The sequence below is a fragment of the Dryobates pubescens genome, chromosome Z (genome assembly GCF_014839835.1).
Source record: "Dryobates pubescens isolate bDryPub1 chromosome Z, bDryPub1.pri, whole genome shotgun sequence".
NCBI lineage: Eukaryota > Metazoa > Chordata > Aves > Piciformes > Picidae > Dryobates > Dryobates pubescens.
In genome coordinates this window covers 58,409,642-58,433,605 of record NC_071657.1, presented here as the reverse complement: position 1 = coordinate 58,433,605, position 23,964 = coordinate 58,409,642, and the positions used below count along the sequence as shown (strand labels likewise).

The following is a 23,964-nucleotide window of genomic DNA, read 5'->3' as shown; positions in this document are numbered from 1 at the left end:
AGAGGCTGACCTGGTCCTACTCTTTCTTTTTTAGAGATGAAAGTGTAATCAGAAGTAGAGTTGCCAGAGAGGTGCTATTTTGAAATGCACCTTCATCTCACTCTCTTTTGGAACTGTTCTGGTTATTATATTCAGCCTCTCTGCCTTCTCTCTTCCTTTAAAGCTTTCCACCAGTGTTTCTCCATACCTTAGCCTAGTATTTTTCCTTATTCCTGTGCTGCATTACTCTGCTTCCATGCCTTACTGACTTCTTGGGTTCTTTTGGTTTTCTTTTTTCTTCTATTTATTTCCTGAACATCAACATGTATGGTAGGGACAGCATTGTAGTGATATTCTCCATGCTCTCAGTTTTGTCTTACTTCACAATGTCCTGATGAAGCTTTAAAATATTTGCAGTGAAATTTGTATTTCTCCTTGGTCTGGAGCACATGCAGTGTCTTTGGAGCATCGTGTTGCTAGACTCTAATGCTTATCAATTCGATACGTTGCAGGTTCAATTTTTCAGGTAGAGGATACTTTTTACTGAGGGAGAAAAGTTAAAAATTTTCATCCCTGGAACAGACTTCAATCTTTTACTCCAGAATATGGAATGCCTAGAGTTTCTTACAGAAATAGACTTCGTGAAATGCAAGTAAAATGTTTTACAGAGAGTAGTGTCAAAAACCACTCACCTTGATGAACTGTCAACATTAGGCAATATAGTTTAAACTTATGAGTGTCAAGCATTTGGGGTCAAAGTGTAATAGCACAAAATTTTTGGACAACCTGATGCAACATCCTCTACTCAGATTAAATGCTATACAAATATGCAATATTTTCACTTAAGGAGAGAATTCTTTCTTTTGAGGGTCGTGGAGCACTAGAACAGCCTTCCCAGAGGAGAGATTGTGCAGACTCCTCCTCTGGAGACTTTTAAAAGCTGCCTGAACACATTCCCATGTAACCTGATCTAGATAAACCTGTGTGAACCTTGGGGTTGGACTAAATGATAGTCAGAGGTCCCTCCCAACTCTTTGCATTCTGTGATTCTGTGATTTTGGTTTGGCTGATAGAGAAGAAAACCTCAGGACATGTCCAATGACAACTAAGGTAGTTTAGCTTGGTGGGAGCAGAACAGTCTTAATAAGGCTAGTTCATATGTTTATTATGTGACTTAGGGCCGGAAAACATTCTGACAATGTGAGTGGGTTGAAGAGTAAGATCATCCTTCAAGGAGGGCATGCTGGTTTGAGAGCTAGAAAAGAGGAGGAGGGATATTCTCTCTATTTTTCCCTTTCCTTGCCCTACAAAAACTGTCACATAATGAATGTTTAAGGAGCTGATGCAAAGCTATGCTGCTCTCAGTTTGGGCTTACATTCTATTTTTTATTTTTCCTCACCTCCTTCATAGGATAGAATTGTTCTGTAGGTCATGGAGCTTATGTCTTCTTTTATGCCATATAGCTGTGAATGGATATTGAACTTCAGTGAGACTCTTTCATGGACTTCTTCAGATACTCAAACTGTTCTTGGATAGTCTTAAGAACATTTTTGTTTGTCAATAAAGACAGGGGCTTTATTTTGTCTTTTCTTACCTTCTTCAGCATGACTTTGTAAATAAAATAGTGCCATGAAAATGATCATGTTCTTAAAATAGCATATACATTTTATTCAGAGAGAAATTACTAAGGTTCTAAGAACAAGTTTTATTCTCTTCTTCTGTAACAGAACTGTCAAATCAAAACCTGGTACTCTTAGAGCAGCACCTGGTTCTTCAGTAAATCTTTGCAAAAAGATGGGATCCCCCAACCCTTGTGACTTGTTCTTTAGTATCTCTGCATAGAACTTAGTGTAAAATGCATCAGGTTTTACATTTTCAGTATACTCTCTGAATTATTTATCAAATAGGCAACTTGGAACTAAGAAAAAAAAATTATACCTTATTACATTAAAAAGTGAAATGCAGGTTTTTCTTTTTCATAGGCTGGACTGCACTACATACAGCAAGTGTGGAAGGGTTTTATGAGATAGCAAATGAGCTTTTGAAAGCAGGAGCTGATGTTAATGCTAAAGGAAATGAACAAATAACACCATTGCAAGATGCAGTTAAAGAAGGCCATTATGAGGTATGCTCCAAACTGGACGGAAATTAGGGTTCAGTAATAAAAATGGTTGTCTTTGGGTCCAGAAGGTCACATAATCTTTTCACATAGTCTCTTCACATGTGACCAGTCTTTCCAGGTTATGGATGAATTCAGGAGTTTGCAAATCCTTTCTGCCCAGTTTCTGTTCATTCCATCCTTTACAAGATTTGTCCAAAAGCAGAAATTTTCTCACTGTTTGGGACAATGGCTGAAGTACTGAGGAGTAGATTGCTACTGTTAATACTACTTATTTAGTTTACTACTAAGTTTACTACTTATTTAGTTTACTACTTATTTAGTTTACAGAAAAATGTATGACCTGAGCAGTGTTTGGGAGGTTTTTTTCATTGTGTGGTAAACATGCATGTATGGTGTGCAGGCACAGCCATGCTGAATAAAGGAAGGCAAAGGTACAAATAAAACTAAGCTTGGAATAAGATCACAGGGTTACCCACAGGAAATAAATCATCCCATGTCTTAAAAAAATATTCTACGAAGGTAGATGAAACATTTTGCTAAAGTGGTGATTTCTTGAGTAACAGCAGAATCAGGCTTTATGTTTGCACAGAAGTTGTAATGTTTGTAAAAGCATCTGAATGGGTTTCTTTTGACCAGTTGGTGTGTTGTACATCTGAAAACACTGTCAAAGCTTCACTTTGCAGTAACAGGGGTCATGATAGGCACACTCAGAGCCCAGTTTTTCTCTTGAAGTAGGTATCCTGGATCGATAAGCTCACTCATACAATAAAGTCAGCTGTTGTTTTCCGCCAGGGAATGGGAATATATTTTTGAGCCCTTGGCTTAATGGCATCAGGTTAATTACTGGAATGAAATTATATAATTGTAAGTAATAAGACTATAGGATTATGATACATCCAGGGGGATGATTGGCATATACCAACTAGAACAGAAAGGAGTTATTTGCCAGAGGCTTGGATTTGTTTTAGTTGTTCATGTACAAGTACATGCGCAAGTACAAGAGAGAGAAGGCTGTATAAGGAAGGATTATGGAAAACATTGTCAGAAAACAAACAATCAGAAAGCCTTCTTTTTCTAGGTGGTAGAGTTATTACTTTGGTATGGAGCCGATCCCTTATTAAAAAATGAGGTGGGAAGGTGTGCATTAGAAGAAGCTTCTGACCTGTCTATGAGGAAGCTGCTTGAAAGCTATGTAGCAAAACACAGAAGACATTCGATATCAGGTAGGAGAGAATTATTCTGATGTATCATCACCACCAAATGAAGAAATCCAAAACAACTGTTGCACTATATTTCCTTAATTATTGTGTTAGTATTTTCATGAGCTTCAATGTATGATGCCTGAGTACTAGGGAGAACTCATTACCAAACACAGTTTCTGTGTATTACCAAGGTATTTCTACTTTGTCCATCTTTTTCTTGGTCTGGAACTACCCTTACATTTGAAATGAGGATGTGAAGCACAATAGTTGTTGCCTATCTAAATGTAAGATGGGGCATGGCTGGACTTGCTGTTGGTTGAAGTATGGCTCAGAGCTAGGGATAAAGTTTGGTTCTAAACAGGAATCAAGGATGAATTTTAAAGGATACATAAGATAAAAATGGAGGACCTAGAACTAGATTTAAGTCTTAGGGGTGGCCAAGCATTAATGTCTTATCCTTATTGTTTATGTTAGGGCTGGGAGTAGGATACTATTGCTAAGGGTAATAGCTAGTGAGTGTGCAAGGGTGCAAGTGTGTAGGTGAACATTTTGGATAGCTGTTACAGAATTTATGGATTTACACTTAAGATATGACAAATATAGATGTAAATAAAAATAATAATAACTTTTTATTAATACAAAAAAATTGCCCCAAATGTATTAAATAGATTTGATGTACAGTTAGAATATATATTTGCAGTGGGAATGTACAATCTTTAGGCAAATACAACAATTTTAAGCAAAACCAGGAGGAATAATAGAAAGAGAGAATTCCTCAGCACAAATGGCACTTGATTACAGTGGGGGGGAGTCTTGACAAGAACCATTAAGCCAAAGGGGCAATGAATTAATTAGTCACGAGGACTTCTGCCCCAAATGGGGAGGGTGCTTCTGCTGTGTATTAGCTGTTGAGGCTTTTCAGGGTGCTCTTGTTCACCAGGCATGGCTGGTTTCCAGCAGGAATGCCGCATGGTCTTGGGGCTGGTCTGTCTCCAGTGGGACAGCAGGCTGTACAACGCTTCTCTTAAAGGGCTCTTGCATCTTCCTGGGTAAACTGAGGCACAGCAAAATTCTAGTTGCAAGGGGAACCAAGGCTTGACTCCAGCTCCTAAGGCTCGTGGCTTCTCTAGCTTGCAGTGAGTAGGCTGGCAAGTTCAAGCAAGGCAAGGCGACTACAGATCAGCCTGTATTTATATATCTTGCCCGAGACTGAATTGGACCAACAGGGCGACTGAAGCTGGCAAACAATTACCCAATGAAAAGGGACTCGGCCAGGCTGTGGCTATAAAAGGCAGAAACATAGGCCTGGCTGGGGAGAAGCAGTGGCCAGTACACGTGCTCTTACCCCAAAATGAGACTTGTTTACCAAACACATTGTTCCTTTTCCCATGTTACCCTGACTTCTGCAGGAAGGAGCAGGGAAAGGGGGACCATGTCTAGACACATCAGAGCCTGTCTGGATTTGTGGGGGCTTGTTTGGCCCTACCACTACAATAACACAAGAGTTGGATCTTGTGCAGTCATAGGAGCTAAGTTGAGAAGAAGGTTTAAAAGAGGATATTTGGTCAGGAACTGGTATGACGAAGTGCCACAAGGTAAGTCTTGATGAGAGTTATAATTAGGGCTATTGGACACCAATATGCTGTTGTGGGCTGTAGCACATTTAAGTCTGGAAGGAGTCCCTAGCCCTGAGAATATTGTCCATTATTATGCTTCAGTGTGATGAAGCCAAATGCATAGTGCAGGAACAATCAAAAGAGAATTCAGGGCCTTAGGACAGTTGGTAAGGACAAGGGGATCTGGGACATTCTATCCTTCTGGATCTGAGCAGCAACACTGGAAGAAACAGATGGACCTGTCTATTGATATGTGGCTCTGTAGCTGGTGTCACTTGCCACAGCTTGGGTTTTCTTGATGGTCTGCACATCACCAGGACTGGTAGTGTCAGATGGGATTCACCTTTCTCAAAGATGCAAGATGGTCTTTGCTCAGGAGTTTGTGGGGCACTGACAGAGCTTTAAACTAGACTTGAAGCAGGAGGGGAATACTATCAGGCTTGCCCATGGCAAGCTGTGGGTATGCAGTTCTTAGAGGGATGGGGTGCAAGCAGGGGACCTTAGCCTGTTTCTCTGAGACACTCCAGCTTCACTGGAGCATACTTGAAATCTTACAGAGATAAGCCATAGGCTTCTGAGGTAATAGGAATCAACAGGGAAGCACTGGGGAAACACCTCAAAGATTTTAAGGGGAGTTCCTCTAAGAAGGTGGCATGGCCAACAGCTGAAGTGCCTCTGCACCAATGCACATAGTATGGTCAAAATAACGAGAGTTGGAAGCCACTGTGCTGCTGGAAAGCTACAATCCAGTTGCTACTAATAAAACTTGGTGGGACAAATCCCATGACAGCAGCTATGAGTGCAGCTATGGATGGCTAGTGGCTGTTCAGAAGGGACAGGTGAGGAAGGAGGGGCAAAGACATAACCCACTTATTTCAAGAACTGGATAGAATGTGAAGAGATGTTCCTGGGGAATAGCCATAAGCAAATCAAAAGCTTATAGGGAAGAATTAGAGACCAAGGCAACAAAGGAAACTTTGTGATTGGTGTCTACTACAGGCTGCTTAATTAAGAGGAACCTACTGATAAAGTCTTCTTACTCCATCTATGGGAGGCTTTGCATTTGCAGGCTCTCATTCTACTGGTGAGTGTCAACTACCTTGACATCTGCTGAAAAAGTAGCATGGCAAGCTGTAGGCAATCCAGGAGACTCCTGGAATGCACTGAGGGTAACCTCCTAAGACAGGGAATAGACAGCTCTACCAGAGGTCATGTGCTGTTGGACCTTATGATCACCAATGCAAATGATCTAGTCAGGGATGCTAAGATTGGATGCAGCCCCAGCTGCAGTGGTTATGCCCTGGTGGAGTTCACAGTTCTAAGGGATATGGTTCAGGCAAACAGTAAAGTTAAAAAATTCCTAAATTTTAAGAAAACAGACTATCAGCTCTTTAAGGAGTTAAGTTACTCAGAAACTGCCCTCTTGGACAAGGGAGCAGAACAGAGCTGGCAGATCTTTAAGGGCACTTTTCGTAGAGCACAAGAGCACTTGATCCTGAGGTGTAAGAAATAAGTCAAGAAAGGCCAGAGACCAACATGAGAGGGACCTGGAGAAGCTCAAGCGGTGGGTCTATGTGAACCTTATGAGGTTCATCAAGGACAACTGCAGGGTAGAGTAGAAGCAACCCTCTGTATCAGTATTGTCTTGGGAATGAAGGGATAGAGAGTAGCCCTGTAGAAATGGGGACTTGATGGTACTGGTAGATCAAAAACCAGACAATGAGCTGCGCTTACAACCCAGAAAGCCAACCGTAGCCTGCATCAAAATAATCATGGCCAGAAGGTCAAGGGAGGTGATTCTGCCCCTCTGCTCTGTTGAGGCCCCACCTGGAGTACAGTGTTCAACTGTGTAGTCTTCAGCACAAGAAAATGTGGACCTGTTGGAGTGGGTCCAGAGGAAGGCCACAAAACTGATCAGGGAGTTGGAACACCTCTAAGGACAGGCTGAGGCAGTTGGGATAGTTCAGTCTGTAGAGAAACAGGGAGGGTGAAGAAACTCTGAAACAGGTTGCCCAGAGAGGTGGTGCTTGTCTCCTCCCTGGAAGCATTCAAGATCAGGTAGAACAGGACTCTTGAAAAACCTTTACTAGTTGAAGATATGCCTGTTAATTCAGGGAGAGTTGGACTAGGCAAGCTTTAAGTGTCCCTTTCAACCCAAACAGTTCTATGGTTCTAAAAGTTTAGAGTCAGGGTAGCAGAAGCAGGTGGGAATTACTGACATAAATTGTGAGTGAAACCAGCGTTGATGTTCCTGTAAGGTACTGGCCTGACAGAGGCTGCTGTGTTTGGGAGGTCCTATGACTAGAGGTTAGGGCTGCAGCCACCAAAGGCCATCTAGATGTTCTGAGCCTGTACTACAGAAATTTGTGGGCTAAAAATAGGTTCAAATTGATGGTTTGAATTAAGGTGTGACTTAATCAGTACTCAAAAGCTTGACCATTTGGCTTAATATAGGATCAAGACTGGCAGGATCCAGTGGGCTAACAGTTGTAAGGCTGGGGTTAGCGTCTGCCACATGAGATTCCATTAAATGTTGGCGAATGAGTTGCCATGCTGTGAAATGCTGGTTAAATGTAAGGCTGTTTCCTGCGTGCATTGTTGGCTGAAGCTTATACCTGGGGCAAAATAACAGAGGGTGGTGAGCAGGGTGGTGAGCAGGGTGGCTTTTTTCTTTTTTTTCAATATGATGTGGCTAGTCTAGTTTTAAGAACATACTGGCCAAAAGTAAATGCATAGAGCTGCATGATTTGTAAATGCTTTAATATTAATATTATTACTTTAATAGATTAGGTCTTGGTAGTTGCCGTTCTCTTTTTGTGCCATTTTGACTGCACAGAGGTTAGCTGGAAAACTAAAGCAAACCACCAGCAGCAGGGCACTGAATTGGTATTGGGGAGCATCTTTGCCTATTTTTACACCACTGACTTGGCTTCAGCTACTCCACCCCTTTCCCTGCCCAAATAGGCTATACAGGGAAAGGTGTAAGTTAGACTGGCTTCAGAAAAGTCTCCAGGGGATCAGAAAGTCTGTTAGAAGTTAGGAAATGTAGCTCCTCTAAGTTTCTAAAAGAATTCCTCAGGTCACTGATCTTAGAAAAAATAATTTGAAACCATAATGTCATACTTCATTCTCACCTGTTCTGGCTTGTACAAGATGCCATCTGCAAGAGAGATCAGACTCCCAAGACTTTGGAATATGTTTTATATATTCATGTTTTATATTCTAATAAAACCCTTATGGCTTGAAATTCCTTTTCCTGAATACCTGAATGTGCTAAAAACCATTACACACAGAACTGTGGACACAAGGTGGTATATATGTAAAGTAAATAATTATGATCTGATTCCAGTACTGATTTCTTTCTTTCATTTTCATTTCAGGTGGAAATGATTCAAAGAATATGTTAAATGCTCAGAGTGTCAACGATACAAACCTGCACCAGGTACATCGTTAGGATGAATTCTGACATTAATTTGATGGTGACTTTATAGCAGTGTTAAGGACTTTATAGCAGTGTTCAGTAAAATAAAGCAGAGATGTTTTTCATAAGCAGCACGTAATGTACTAGATGCTTCATACCTAGCAGGGACTGAAATTGAGTGATATTCAACATTATGCCAATTATTTTTCAGGCAGTTGTTCATCTTTATGTGTACTTGGGATAAGCTGCAGCCTCATAAAGATGCAAGACACAGGCAATAAGCTGCCGTTCATGAACAGTGGTTCTTGCTGAGTTTTTGTAAGCACAGCAAAGATGGTTTGCAACAGGCATGGTATATCAGTGCCTAATTGTACTTGCAGAAACCTGACTGAAATGTCAGTATGTTGCCTGACTTGTAGCAGTAAGCTGGCTGCTTTTTGCCTCTGTGTAGTAGGTTGTGTTTGGTTTTGATAGGAAAGGGTAAGGGAGCCACTGTCTTGCATAGTCATTTTGTGAGACCTCAATAAGATGCAGGAGCTAGTGCCTTACAGGAAGATGAGACATCATGATCAGTCAGTTTGGACATTGTTTGCATAGAGCATAGCAGCTTCTGGCTGTAAAAGCTGAACTCCTGTTGTTTTCTCCACTTTGAGCAATGGTTATAACCAAAACATACAGTGCATTGTGCTCACTTTATTCTTGTTTCCTGGTTTTATGTGGTTTTAACTGTCCTTGTTACTGACAGTAGTGCAGTCTACCCTGTCCTTAGAAGCGTTACACTATAACATCCCTGATGTATAGCCTCAGATAACACTTTAAAGCATTAGTTGGTTGATGAAGGATATTCTCCAAGTGGACAATGTTGTAAACGTTTAATTGGGAATGCTTATTACTGTGGCTATGTAATAGGTGATGTCAGTAGTTGTCTGAGTTGTTGCAGTTCTTGTGTTCTGGTTCTGTCTCCAGATATGGAGTAATCAGTAAGGTAATTTTTGGTAGTTGTTGGCCTTTGGAGCAGTCCTGTAAGATGGCCATGAATTAATTCTGCATACTTTCCTGTGTTATTTCCCAAACTGAATAATTTCCTACAATCATTGCAGACAGTTTTGCCTGTAATGTGAGACATTAGCTCTGATATATGGCCACAAAAGCAGTGTGAGGTTTTAACTCTTTGAGAGCAGCATTAACTTAAAACCAGATCAATTTCCATTTAAAAAATAACCAAAATACTTCAGTAATATTTATTACTGGATTTCTCTCATTCATTTTTACACTTATTTCTTAGTTCCTTAACTCTTTATCCTGCTGTCTTAAAAAGTGGCAGAGGACAGAGGAAATCAGAGGAAATCAGTTCATTTTATAGTAGCACAGTTTTATTTTAGTATATAATAAATAAGTTTATTAGACAATTAAATGAAGTATATGACATATTTTGCAGATATGCAAATGATGCAGTTCAACATGGTAATACTAAAGCATCAAATGAAGTTTTTGCTAAAAGTGGGGAAAATTGACAAAATATCCAAAAAGTAAAGGTATCCAGGATTCTGAAGGCAGAAAACCAAATTAATAATAACCAGCCAAACAAAACAAGAACAACAAACAACCCAAACCAAAGAACAAGTTCAAAAAAGACAAACAGATCAGTTATTCTTATAGCAGAGGCCACAGCTGAGAGTAAAGCTCTTCAGAAATGATGTCTCATGTTAGATGGAACTCATGTTTAGGTCCACTTACAGACTACTAATTTAACAGAACTTGATTTTCAGTCAGAATTTACTTGCTGTGACTGCCTGTCACAATGGTCTACTTCAAAGTTACAAGAGGAAGTCAAGAGTTACCACAGTGATCAACACAGTTATCAAGAAGAATAACAGTAGTAGTTTGAGTGACAGGAATCTAAATACTGATAGTGGAATACCATCAGAATGAATATATTTATTTGCAAAACTTGGCTAAGTTAAATGTGATGTTGATGGAAACAAAATTAATGGATGAGCTCTAAGTTTAAAACTCTCTTTGCCTTTGTTTGAACAGATTGTCTTACAGACAGATGAGTCAGAACTACCATGTGCAAATGTTGTAGATTCAAGTAGCATGGACATACCACACCAGACTGTTGTAAATGAGGTGCAAAACATTAATGCTAATGTATCTGAGGGTGGCACCAGTTGCACTAAACAGATGCTTCAAGCAAATGCAGAAGCACCATTAGCACATGAGGTTGTAGCAACTACAAATGGGGAAAGTGTTTTTGGAACCCCTTATAATTCTACTAGTGGTGTACTAAACACCACTGAAGAAAAGTTCCCACAGCCAGAGGAAGGAGGGAGGATCCTGCTGAATGCAGAACAAAGAATTGAAGAATGTCACATGGAAACTGCATATATCACTAGTTTAGAGTCCGAGCCTGTAGTTTTACAACTCCATGAAAAAGACACAATTCAAATTAGCCAAGAGAGAGAGGATCTTCAGGAGACCAACCTAAAAGAAGATTTACATTTTGGCTTTAATGCAGACAGCAACTCTCCTTTTTCATTTCAGATTGTGGAAAATGTGCAGAAACAAAACTCCCAGAAAACAGGTGCCATGTTTTGTTTGAAAATAATTTTGTTATGAGCTTGTTTTAAGCATGCTGTGTATTTTATTTAAAAACCCCAGCTGTTAGTCTCCAGAGAATGTATTTTTCCATAAATAAAAAGCAGGCACATAGAATGTGTTATGGTACAGCCCACTATGACAGATTAACTAATTAGTAATTTTTGCATTGTATTTTGGGGGCTGGTTTATATCCAAAGCTCCAGTGTATTTACTAAATTGCAGCAGCAGTGGTCATTGCAATCAATTAGGTTAAATTCTTAAGTACCTTATTATTTTTCATATCCAAGAATCAATGACTAAAACTGAATTGTTTTGGATTCAGCCTCACTACATTAACATATGGTGGAACTTATGGTCATTTTGACAGTCATTTCAGTTTCTGAAACCACTAAGTTTTATGCCATAGATACTCCTAATTTCTTTTGTTAAACCAGCAGACGAAGGAGTATTTGCTGGAGTAAGTGGAATGGAATGCACTGAAAAAAATGGAGTCAGAAATGCAGAGACCAATGTGTTTTCACAGTTTACTGAAACAGAAGTCCAAACTAAGAAAGCAGGGTTAGACCTTCAGAAGACAAGCCAACAGGCAGCCTCATATTCCAGTGGCAGCGAAAACAAGCTTTCCTGTGATCAGACACAATTCAATCAACCATCAGAACAGCAAACATCCAAGAAATCAGGTGAAAAGTTAATAATTTTATTGAAACCGTGGAGTTTTATAATACATGAGGGAATGTTTGGAAAAGCATGTATAGCATGTTGAGCAAATACTCTTAGTGAGTCCCAAATACTTGCAGTATTTCCAGAACTTCTTTCTGTATTCCATTGTACAGAATGTGCGTACTTCGTTTTGTTTATCTTACAACCTCCTGAAAGAAGGTTATAGTGAGGCAAGGGTTGGTCTTTTCTTCCTAGTACAGATGATAGAAGGAGATAAAATAGGGGAGAAGGAGATAAAACCAGGGGAGGTTTAGATTGGATAATAGGAAAAAATTCTTTATGGAAAGAGTGGTCAGGCATTGGAACATCTTGCCCAGTGGGGTGGTGGAGTCACTGCCCCTGGAGGTGTTCAAGAAATGCGTGGACATGGCACTTTGGTACATGGTTTAATGGCTGTGGTGATTTTAAGTTGACGGTTGGACTTGATGCTCTTAGAGATCTCTTCCAACTGAAACAATTCTATGAGTGTAAATAAATTCAGATGAGCCCCCAGAATCTTTCAAGTCTTTCACCATTGTGGTTGGGCATTGCAGGATCATAACTGAGAGCTTAAAAGAGCCTTAAATTGATCCTTAGTTAACTATGTTACATAAATGGTAGTTTAAACACTGCATTGGTCGTCATTTAACTGTTTTGCATATCGTGTATCAAAGAAGATAACCTGGCTCTCCATATGTATGGCACACATATATCCACTTATAGGTATATCCTCATCTAACATGAGTCACCATAGGCTTTGATTGTACTCCTACATTTGGTTTTATCTGTAGTATAGAAACAAACTTACTTATGTGAGGATTAGTGTTTTGCAGCAGTTATATTCTCCTTTGCCTCCACACACAGCTTTCTATTTAGCAGTTTCATCCACGTCTAAGACTTGTATTTTTCTTGCAGCCTTACCAACACAATAAAGCCCTGGTACAACTGACTACTCAGCATAACCTCCATGTATATTTCATTTACTGCTTTTCTGGTAAAGCTGGCAGTCATCTTGTGTGCTTTGATTCTTTCTGGAACCAGAGAACTATAGCACTCAAGACTTCCAAAAAAAACCCCACACCTCTATAGTTCAGTGGGATCCCTCCTGTCTTAAAAATTTAAAATGTAATCTATCTGGACCACTGATTCAAAAATGTTTAACCTCATATCATTTGGCATTCCCCTTAATGTGTGTTGAAATGAAGAGAACTGTGTCATTGAATGATAGGCATTTCTTGTGGAACTTTGCCATGATATGGGATACAGTATTTGTCTTTTCTGATTAACTTAGACAATTCTGTCATTTCTCTGTAGTAATGAAGAGTTTGGGAATTATTTTTTCTGGTTTTGATAGCTTAGCTGGCTGTGACTGTCTCCTTGTATTCTTCTGTCTTCCATAGCAGTTTTCTACAACTCCTTATTCGTACTTGCTACTGTTCACTTCCTATTTTTAAATTTCTCACTTACTGTTGCTAATTCCTTTACTAAGACAGATTTTTAATTGGTACAGCTTCTCTTCTTATGTGGAATATATGGAGAAGTACTTCCTAGATATTTGTATTTTTCTGCTGACATTTTTCTTCAAGCTTTTTTTTTTTATATTTGTTTCCAGCTCTCAAACACTCCCTTTCAAATAGCTACTGTGTCATGGGAAGTGTATACTGTGTGTATATATATAAAAATACATGCATAAATACACACACATAGGAAAAGGCAGGGTTTATATGTGGGTTTATAGAAGTAAGTGTGAATGCATGTATATTTGTATATGGATCTATCATTAGATTTACTTTTTTATTCCCCCTCCCCCACCATTTCTTCCTTGGACTGCAGTTATGTGTTTCTAGGGTCTATTGTCAAATGCTCCTGCCTTTGACAGGGATGTAAATGATGCTAGTATTAAGTATATCATATATATTTGGAAAATCAATGGGATTCATGATCCTATGTCCATTAAATGCTTTTAAAACTGCTGTTCATAATGGTATGTACACTTAAAATAATGCATGTAGCTAATAAATGTACCCACCTGTACAGGCACACACAATGTGAAAAACATCTCTGCACATATGCTATCGACATATTAATTTGTTTACCTGTTTTTGTCATCTGCTTAGTAATCTCTTTGGGGACTTTGTCTCAATACTCACTAGTCTTACAAGTTGAATTAAGGAGTCATCAGCCAGTCTTTGTAATGTCTTGTAACATGTGAGAACAAGCATTCAGGAAACTGAAGTTCATGGTGATTCTTTTCTCTCTGATAGTCAAAATTTTTTTATACTCTTCTGCCTTCAGCCATACCAAAATACTGTTTCCTCCTCCTATCTCAGGTGATTGCTAGATTTCAACCCATCTAAAGTTTGTGCTGTTTTGATTTTCTGGACTAGAAATTCATCACTCCTTTTGAAAACTGAAGGGAGAAGGAAAGGAGTAGGCGTTTCTTGTAACTTACTGCTCTCCAGTGTTTATTTGGTAATGTCAGTACTTAGCCTTCTTGTTTTCAGATTGGTTCCTCCTGGAGCAACAGTGCCTTTTTACTTCATCCACTGCAAATTATTGGAAGTATATACATTGAACATAAAAATTACTCCTTTAACTACAGTTATTCTTTTTCTGTAGCTCCTGTATTCCACCTTAATCTTTATAATAAGGTCTATGTGCATTAATCCATTTTTAGATTCTTTTTTTTTACTTTATATTTTTTCCTCCTAGATTGTAATTTTTTGAAAAGGTTTATTTGAGACATATGTTTTACATTTTGACGTCCTCTGGAATAGCATTTCAGCAATGACTTTTCCCCAAAATAGATTCTTCAGGTAATACTTTATTCAGCTAAAATTTTACTATTTCATTCATTCCAGGAGAATGTTGCTGTTTGAAAGGTGATACAAGAAAGTATGACTCTGTGTACAGTTGAAGGTATTAATACCTTTGGAGATTGGTACAAAAAGTTGGAAGATGGGATAATATTTTCTGATTTGTTCAGTTTTCAGATGTTTTTTTATTGTCTCATGCCTTTTCTTCATTAACTGGATTTTGTGTCTCATCTGATTGTTCCTGTGTCCTAGTGGTCTTCCTTTTGTTACTCTATTCCTGAATAAAAATCTTTTCTTCATAAATGCTACATTGTCACTTTCATCTGCAGTCAGTCATCTGCTAGGCTCTCCACATTCCTGTTCTACTTATACAGAAGGGAGGTACAAACAAGTTGCTTCTTTTTTTAAAATAATCCAATCTGTGGAAGGAATTAGTCATAGACCAATGCTGAAGTATTCAAATGTCTTTTTGAAGGAAAATATCCTTGAAGTCGTTGAGGTATGGCAGCCTAATCTATCCTGATTGCTCATTACTGTAATCTCTGTTGTATCTTTATATGTGTAGTGACAAGATTTTGTACTTTCCAAGTTACTGATCTTTCCTGCTTCTTACCCACCTGGCAATGCATTCTGAGGAGACCAGTGTTCTATGATTCACATACCAATGTTCCGTTATGCTTTTGCAAATGTTTCCTAACAACCATGAAGGAAAAAGTTGTGCATGACAACTTAACTGGAAAACTTTGCAATTGTTTCTGTTCACTTGCAGCTGATACTGCCAAGGGTCATTAGCTTAATGGGCTGTTGCATGCCTGTTTTTCATCCTATGTCTCTAGGGAGTCCCTAGGTCATTCTCTCATGAATCAGAGGGGAAGAAAAAGACTGCATCATTGCTTTGGGAGTTCAGACCCAGAAGCTTTTAGACAAAACACAGTGCTTTATCTTATAGAAAAAAAATAAATAATATTTTGAAGTGGGAGGAGTATTTCAATAACCAGACCCTTCTTGTGTCCTCTGGAATTAAAAAAGAAAAACTTAAGCTCTTCTGTTTGCCAGTACAGTGCAAGTTAAGCACCCCAATGCAAGGAGGGCCACCTGAATGCTTTCTGACAGGTTAAAATAGCCTGCAGTGAGCTCCACACTACCATAGTCTGGCTGCAGCAGTGTCCAAACAAGGTGATGTAAAATTAGTATGGATACATCTTTACCACATAGTTTTTATAGGCTTTACTATAGTTGCAGTATGTCTTTCATGTTTTTCCAAACAGTCTTGGATGACAAGCTCAGTAGTTTACAGTGAAAGAAGCCTTGAAAAGGCAAATTTTCCAGAAGGCAGGAGCCTGAAAAAAAACAGCTGTTGAATCATGGATTATGCTTGGTAGCAACGGGTGCTGATAATTGAAAATATTTGAGAAGACAGCTTGTGTGATGAGAGGAGGAAATGCTGGGGACGCAACAACTAATTATTCATAGAGTAATTAAGGAAACATGGATAAGAGTTGCAAAATGCTTATTTAAAACCTTACACTTTCCCTTTTTTTGCATGAAATCAATTTTTGAGAGATTGGCGAAAGAAAACAGTGAACTTTAAAACAAAAGTTGATAGCATATTATTACAAGAGTAGAAACAGGCATGGGGAGCTTTTGCAGATTCATCCACCCTGTATTTTTGGTAGCAGTTTCAGGGACTGTGTTGTCCTTACCCCATGTGCAAAATCAAATTTTAATTTTTTTTTCTTTGTGTCTGTTAAAATTTGTTGTGTCTGTTATCTGAAGCAGTCAAAATTAGGACCTGTCCAATAGTCTCATGACAATATTTAGAGTGAATGTTGCTTGTTGTGTGAACCAATATGAGAAAGCTCAGATCAAGTTTATTTGCCAATGTGAGGCCAGTCCTGCCCAGGTTTAATTGAAAGGCAATTCAGCTATGTCAATGGACATTAATCTGAGATTTGTAATTAGTCTACAGGACTTTTTCACATTACAGCTCTAAAAATATCTTGCGTAGAAACGTATCTGCTCCTTGATTCATGAATAGGAATGGAAAAGAGGTTATGGTCAAGTCTTCATTCTTTATATAGTTTCTTCAATATCTTTGAGTGTGTACTTTATATATTTAGCAGGTGTGCCCATGGAGAAACTTAACATACTCCCTACCTTTATACAGTGTAAAACATCAACATTTTTACCCTTTTTATTGATCTCTAATTTATTGTACCCTTGTTATCTAGATTTGAACTGTGAGTTTGCATAGAGACTATATGTTATCTGAGCTGTTATGCAGTATCTTCTAACCTTGTTATGTAGTCAGTTAATGTTACTGAATAATGAAGGCAACAGTATTGCACATATTTACATTAAGTAAGTTATGAAGCTTAATTCTTTGTTTATAATGAAACGTTTTTTTGGTGGTTTCTAATGAACATCCAATGTGTATTTAGACTCCTTCCAATCTACCAGAAAAGAAGCAGTAATTGTACATGGCACCTATAATACAAGATATGGGAAAAAGATGACAAGGAAGAGAAATGCAAATGGGGAAACTCAGCTGCACGTAGCTGCTAGGAGAGGAGATTTACCTTTGGTGAAAGCCCTAATATCTTGTGGAATTTGTGTCAATGATCAGGACTATGCAGGTTTGAAAACTACTCTCTTACAGGCTTGTTTCATGATACAGTTTTATATAACTTGTAGTATACATGGTTTTATACAATTTGTTTAACTCTGATATAATTATGGATTATTGATTTATTATGTAGTTGTGAGGAGAAAAGGAAGGTATTCTCCAAGTGCAAGTATATTCAGTGAATCCTTGGGGTTTATGTCAGCATGGAGCTAATGCAGCCTTTTTCTCATCAGGATAATTAGTTGGGTCTTGCTCTGCTGAAGAGCACATTTCCAGAGATACGTATGTAAAGTGGACTTGAAAGTTTGGCAAGAGAACTAATGCTGACACACATGAATATATACATGTGTGAAGCACATTCACACAAATCTTATTTCCTTAGGAAATGAGGATGAAAATCAAATTACAAGGTTCTTCTGTTTTGTTGGGGATTTTTCCCCCTACCTAAATGCATGAAGCATTTCTGGTTTTATAGTCTCAGAATGGATGGTATTTTATTCTGGATGCCAGGCAGACTTGATACAATAAAATGCCATGGGGATTAGAAGTCAGACTATTAATATTATGCTTCTGAATTTTTAGAGTCTTTCCACTCTGTTACTTTGTTCCTTTTATTGTTTTTATAGGGCAGGAATTTTTTTGCTTAACATTGGATGTATTTTTCTCTAAATTAAACTGCTTTATATAAGAAATAATTTACCTTGGCACTGCAAGATGACTGTTTGTATAAGATTTTTATCTTAAAGAGAGGAAACTATTGTTTATAGTACAGTAAATAGAGCAAAATGTGTAATCACTAATTGGTAATCTATGTGCATCTTTCCAAATCTGATGCATGCTGTATGTGTCACCTTGTTTTTATTAGGTTGGACAGCAATTCATGAAGCCTGCAGCAGGGGCTTTACTGAAGTGATCTCAGAATTACTGAAAGCTGGTGCAGATGTCAACAGCAGAAGTCTGGATGGTATTTTACCCATCCATGATGCTGTTCATGGCAATTATTTGGAGGTACGTTTCAGTTTCACATTACATTTCCTGAACCTGGTTTCTAGCAGAGGGTCAGCAAAACATAGTTCTGGTTTAAATAAGGAAAGTCAAAGTTACTAATACAATTTTAGTGTAGATTTCCACTTAGGAAATTAGCCAGTGTTCTTCAAAGTGATCAAAATTAGAGAAAGAGGTATTTTTCAGTTGTCACAGTTGTAATTGTAGAGTTAGCTGACTTTCATTACAGAATCACAGAATCAACAAGGTTGGAAAAGACCTTAGAGATAATCAAGTCCAACCTATCACCCAACACCTCATGACTAACTAAGCTATGGCTTCAAGTGCCATGTCCAATCCTTTTTTGAACACCTCCAGGGACGGTGACTCCTCCACCTCCCTGGGCAGCACATTCCAATGGCCAATAACTCTTTCTGTGAAGAGCTTTCTCCTCACCTCAAGCCTAAACTTCTCCTGGCGCAGCTTGAGACTGTGTCTTCTTGTTCTGATGTTGGTTACCTGGGAGAAGAGACCAACCCCCACCTGTCTACAACCTCCTTTCAGGTAGTTGTGGAGAGCATCAGCTTGCCCAAAGCTTTATGTCCAACCTATCTTTGAATGCTTCCTATGACAGGGCATGCACAGTTTCTCTGGGCAACCTGTGTCTGTGTCTCACCACCCCCTTCAGAGAAGATTTCTTTTTTTATGAATAAACCCCCTAAGCCTGCTGTTTAAAAATCAACCGTGTTTTCATTAATTGATCCCTTCCAACCCAAACCATGCTATAAGTCTATAGAATAGAATATACTGTTTCAGTTGGAAGGAACCTACAGTGCTTGTCTAGTCCAATTGCCTGACTATTCCAGGGCTGGTCAAAAGTTAAAATGTGTTATTAAGGGCATTGTCCAACAGGCTTGGGGCCTCGACCACCTCTCTGTAGAACCTGTTCCAGTGTTTGGCCACCCTCTCAGTAAAGAAATGCTTCCCGTGTCCAGTCTACACTTCCCTGGTACAGCTTTGAACCATTCCCACATGTCCTATCACAGAATCTAAAGGAGAAGAGCTCAGTATTTCTCTCTATACTTCCCCTCCTCAGGAAACTGTAAAGAGCAATGATGCTGCACATCAGCCTCCTTCAAACTAGAAAACCCCAGAGTTCTTAGCTACTACTCACAAGACGTTCCTTCCAGCCCTCCTATATGCATTCAAGGACGTTCACAGCCTTCTTAAATGGCAGGGCCCAGAAGTGCACAATGTTTTGGCACAATGAGTTCCAAGGAACTGAGTATAAAAAGGTGATTAGCTCAAATATACCATTTCTATTCCTGTCAGAAGAGCTGAAATTTCATCACATTTGTATTTTCTATAAGCAAAGACAAAATGTAAGGGATGATTTCATAGGCCTGCTGCCAAGCTATCAGTAGAGTTCTTGAAATCCTGTACGATACTATTAATATTGTGGAGGAATATCACTGGAGAAGATTCTGAACTTTCAGAGAGCATGCTCTTTGTGATAGCTTCTCATACTTAACAGCACCCTGAGTGTAAGAAGGAAGAAGAAATACTAAAGATGAGGTTATACATGAGACAGTTTTTTACCATCCAAGCTCTGACCTCATCAACCCTTTGATCTGATGTTAGTTTTAGGGGGTAGATAATTCCAGTATGACTAATCTCATTTTACAGTGATTTGCAAGTGATTTGCAAGTGGTTTGGAATTAGGGGGAAAAAAAATCATCAGTGCATGTAACCGAACCCCACAGGCACTATTAAATACCTACAGAAAAAAAAAAATCCACTTATTTTCTGGATTTTGGTCTTAACTGAGCAGTTCCTTTCAGTTCAGTTAGTGAAACTTTGTGATTGCTCTCTATAACAATACCATAAAGATGGCAAGTGTAATGCCAATTTGTGACTTATTTGTGCATTTCAATGGAAAAGTTAGAAATTTAAGATATCTGGGTAATAGCCAATTAAACATGTTTGCTTAATTGAGATTGCAAGTGTAGTGGGGTTTAGAGTGCCTTATATTATATCTTTATTATTTGAGGTCTATCACAGCTACAACACACTTGCATTATAAGTCCACAACAAGAATTATCACAATATAAATATTATATAATAGGTAGTCAAGATTCTGCTACAGCATGGAGCAAATCCCTATGAGAAGGATGATTCAGGGAAAAGTGCTTTGGATCAAGCTTGTAATGATCAAATGAAAGAATTGCTGAAGTCTTACAGCAGCATGGACTCTGCAGTTCCTGTTGAGACTACTGAAATCACAGGTATTTCAGTTTTGTAGAATAAAACATAAGATTGGTCTGTAGTCTTAAAAAAAATTACATTATAATGCTGCTAATTTGGGAGTTACATATTGTCTTTAATAAATTATCTTTGACTACTCAATTTTACTTATTTACAGACAATTGGATACATGAGTAGAGGCTTTTTCCCTTGGGAGAATGATGTATAAGGACATATTTGGCTCTTCAGGTTTTTATTGTTATCCATATTTCCCTTCACAGGAACCCTGAGTTTTGGAAGCAGTAGCTTTAAAGACTTAATTTCTTATGCTACCTAAAGTAGATCTCATTTGCATCTACAAGATATTTCTTTAAGATGTGATCTGTCATTGCACCTTTGTAACCTGTATTAACTAATTAGCTTATTATACTCCTGTTCATTTGTTCATAATTACGGAGAGAGGAGATATTCACTTAGGTCAAGAACAGTGAAACGCGGTGGTTGCAACTTCTATAAAAATGATGCTTTGGAGTCGCAGCATGAGAAATACAGTGTGGTAAGTGTAGATAATAGAGTTTTGATAACCCTTTGTAGTGTTTTGAAACATACTAATTATGCCCCACTATCAAAATCATGGATTCACAACATTGTATGACTGTAGGGTGTTACCATCCTGGACAGGAGATTCTTGGTCGCTCTCTTCCTTTCCAGCTCTCAAGCGTGTGGGTGTGTCTTTGCTTGTTTTCGGGCTCCAGATGGTATTTTTCCTTTTCCTTCCTTTCTGTTTCATGTATATACTGATGCAATCTGGTACTTTCATAATGGGGGAGTAAAATATTCTGTGTAAATCAACTAAGAAAACTCCCTCTACCTTTTTTTCCCTCCCTTTCTTTTCCCTTGGTAAGAGGAGAGGGAGGAGGCAGGAGAGGGAATGGGGGAGGTGGGGGAGTTTTTTTGCTCTTGCACTAAAACAGTAACACCCTTTCAATGAAGAAGTTTCTTCTGCATCAGAAGAGGTTTCTTCTGTCCCCTGGCTGACCTTGAGGCCATTTCTTCTTGTCCTGTCACTTGTTACTAGAGAGAAGAGACTGACACCTATCTTACTACAACCTCTTTCAGGCAGCTGTAGAGAACAAGGTCTCCTCCCCTCAGCCTTCTCCATTCTAAACAAATCCAGTTTCCTCCTGCTAATCACAATACCTCTTCTCTAGGAGCTTTACCAGCTTCATTAGCCTTCACCAGCCTCAGGATCCCAGGACCTCAGTGTCTTGGTCTTGCTTTGTAGAGTAGTACTGCATAGTGCCTTTTACTGGTGAATAACATAAAAATACAATTAACCCTTTAGAATGTGTGTAAAAAAACAGCATTGTGCAAAGGCTAGCAGTATATAAGCTATGACTTACAGTGTATAATCTGTGATTTACGGTATATATGTGTATGTATTATGATTTCTCTCTATACATGATTTCTGTTCATTTACATTGAAACAGTAGTCAATAATTACATATGCTTCCTATTGCCTATATACATAGGAAAAAAGCTCAGGAATCCTGAGGCTTTTCACCATATTTCCAAAATGGCTCTTTGATTTTTCTTCATGATAATTAAGATATTTAGAAATTGGTTAACCTTAATTTAAAAGAGCCAGGAAAATCTTTGCACAAGTTGTTAGGAGAGGTCTTGCTGTTACCTGTAGGCTATGCCCACATTGTGTAGGTGATGCTGTCATAGTAAAATACACAATCTTATCCCTGCAGTGTGCTCAGAAGTGGAACTCTGAGTATGGACTAGTTTGAATGCCTGGGCTAAACCAGTCTGTGACAGCCCCTTGCAGTGCATACCCTTGGCACTATTTATGTTTGTCCTGCCTGTGCCCCATTGCCTTTGCACAGTAATACACTGCCTGAAATGACTTGAGTTCACTACTATTTATCCTGCAGGCCATGCCTCATGGCTTGTGTTTTATATGGTGCACTTGGATCTCACTATAATTTCTGTGTTTGTTAACACTAGTCTGTTGCTGCCATACAAGATGCAGAAAAGAAGCAAAAGGAACTTTTGCTCTTTGAATTGAGAACTTCCAAAGATGCAGGTAGATGTAAAATTGAGTTGTTTCACCCTTTTTATAGGTGGTGGGGGAAGAAATGTCTTTGGTAATACAATTGTTTTTAGAATAGCACTGTACATCATTTGTTTTCATATCTCCCCTGAAATATGCAGTTTCAGAGAAAAAGATTTTAATAACAGCTCCCAGCTAAGTGCTCTCCGTATGTGCTTCCAGTTTACATAGGAATGAATATGATGACAAAAAAGGGAAGCATGCTACTTGGGGGCACAAGTTTCAGGTCAACTTGATCACATAGAGATCATAGATAAGAATGCACGCTGTTGGCAGCATTATTCAGTTACAAGTTTATAACCCCCCCCAAGATCAAGAAATCTATGTCTCTACATAAAATAACAGATGCAGCATTTTCATTGTGGTCCAGCTGGACTTCCAGGAGCCTAAAATGATGTATGAGGGAAAAAAAGGAGAAATCTTGAAGGCAGGCACTGTGTACGATTGGCTGTTTCAGAAATGCTGGTGCCCGCAGGTGTAATTTGTCTTGCTATCCAGTCTCGGTTCAGATGTATCTGAAGATGCTACTAAGTGACACCGAGTTTCTAGGAGATCACGATGCTGGTGATGTGTAGCAGTTTGAGCTGATTGTGTCTATGCCATTACTGTTCAAGTGGCAAAACAGGAACACATTTGACCAAAGTTGCTCCCCCATCTGCCTTTACCATCTAGGCAAGGTTTTTTGTTCCAAATAGTTTTGCTCCCTGATGGAAAGGAAAGAGGTTTTAAAAATACCTTTTCTTGACTATAAGATGGAGCTTTCAAATTATGTGTAAAGTAGTAAATCTGTCCCTTTAAAATTAAATGCAAAATACAGAATTATGCAGATTTGTAGCTTCCACCTCAGTTTTGTGGCATATGAACTGTTAATTAAAATCAATATACATTTTCTTGAAAAATACTTGATAAGCAGGTAGGTGACACAAACAGGCAGAAGGCTATAGGCTGGGATTTGTGCAATTTCATAAATGAGCAAAATTAAAGTGCCAGGCACATTCTGTTTAGGGCTGTGAGGGGATGAACATGGTGATCTGTTAGCACTAGTGACAAAAACATTAATTATCTAGCACCTCTTCAACTAAATCATAGTTATTGCTTGTGAAGAGGCATGAGACTGAACAAGAACATTGACCTTTGACAAACTTCTAATGCAGAAGAAAAATCCCCAAGGTATTTGCATGCAGTACAGTCTGCTACTGGTAAATGATGCAAAGTGGATGGTGAGCATTTCCACCAGCTCTCAGTGCCCTAAATAATATAAAACCTTGAAGAACTACAGCTGATAGAAATGACAATTTATAATTACTTTTTTATATAATATTTGAAACTACGTAAAACTATTATGCACATGCATTTACCATTATACATAACCTGTAACAATCTAAGCTCATTGTAGTGTTTCATAGCACTCCAAACATAAAGGTTTTAGTCACATTCTTAAGATTGTGTAACTTCTGTAGATAGCCTCACATGTAATTGTCATGTAGTGTAGCTTCTTGCAGTAAAGAGAACTTCAGAAGTTCTAGTGCTTATC

The 23,964-nt window shown here is 38.6% G+C and overlaps 1 protein-coding gene across 1 annotated transcript in view; it reads left to right on the top strand.

Moving 5' to 3' along the window:
• Positions 1-23,964, top strand: part of ANKRD31 (ankyrin repeat domain 31) — a 78,823-nt gene that overhangs the window by 31,620 nt on the left and 23,239 nt on the right. Inside the window, exons 10-19 of the mRNA XM_054177778.1 lie at positions 1,963-2,105; positions 3,181-3,325; positions 8,301-8,362; positions 10,379-10,925; positions 11,380-11,622; positions 16,899-17,093; positions 17,949-18,091; positions 20,193-20,352; positions 20,770-20,867; positions 22,325-22,403. Of these exons, the coding sequence (XP_054033753.1) occupies positions 1,963-2,105; positions 3,181-3,325; positions 8,301-8,362; positions 10,379-10,925; positions 11,380-11,622; positions 16,899-17,093; positions 17,949-18,091; positions 20,193-20,352; positions 20,770-20,867; positions 22,325-22,403 (1,815 nt within the window). The remainder of the gene's footprint in view (positions 1-1,962; positions 2,106-3,180; positions 3,326-8,300; positions 8,363-10,378; positions 10,926-11,379; positions 11,623-16,898; positions 17,094-17,948; positions 18,092-20,192; positions 20,353-20,769; positions 20,868-22,324; positions 22,404-23,964) is intronic.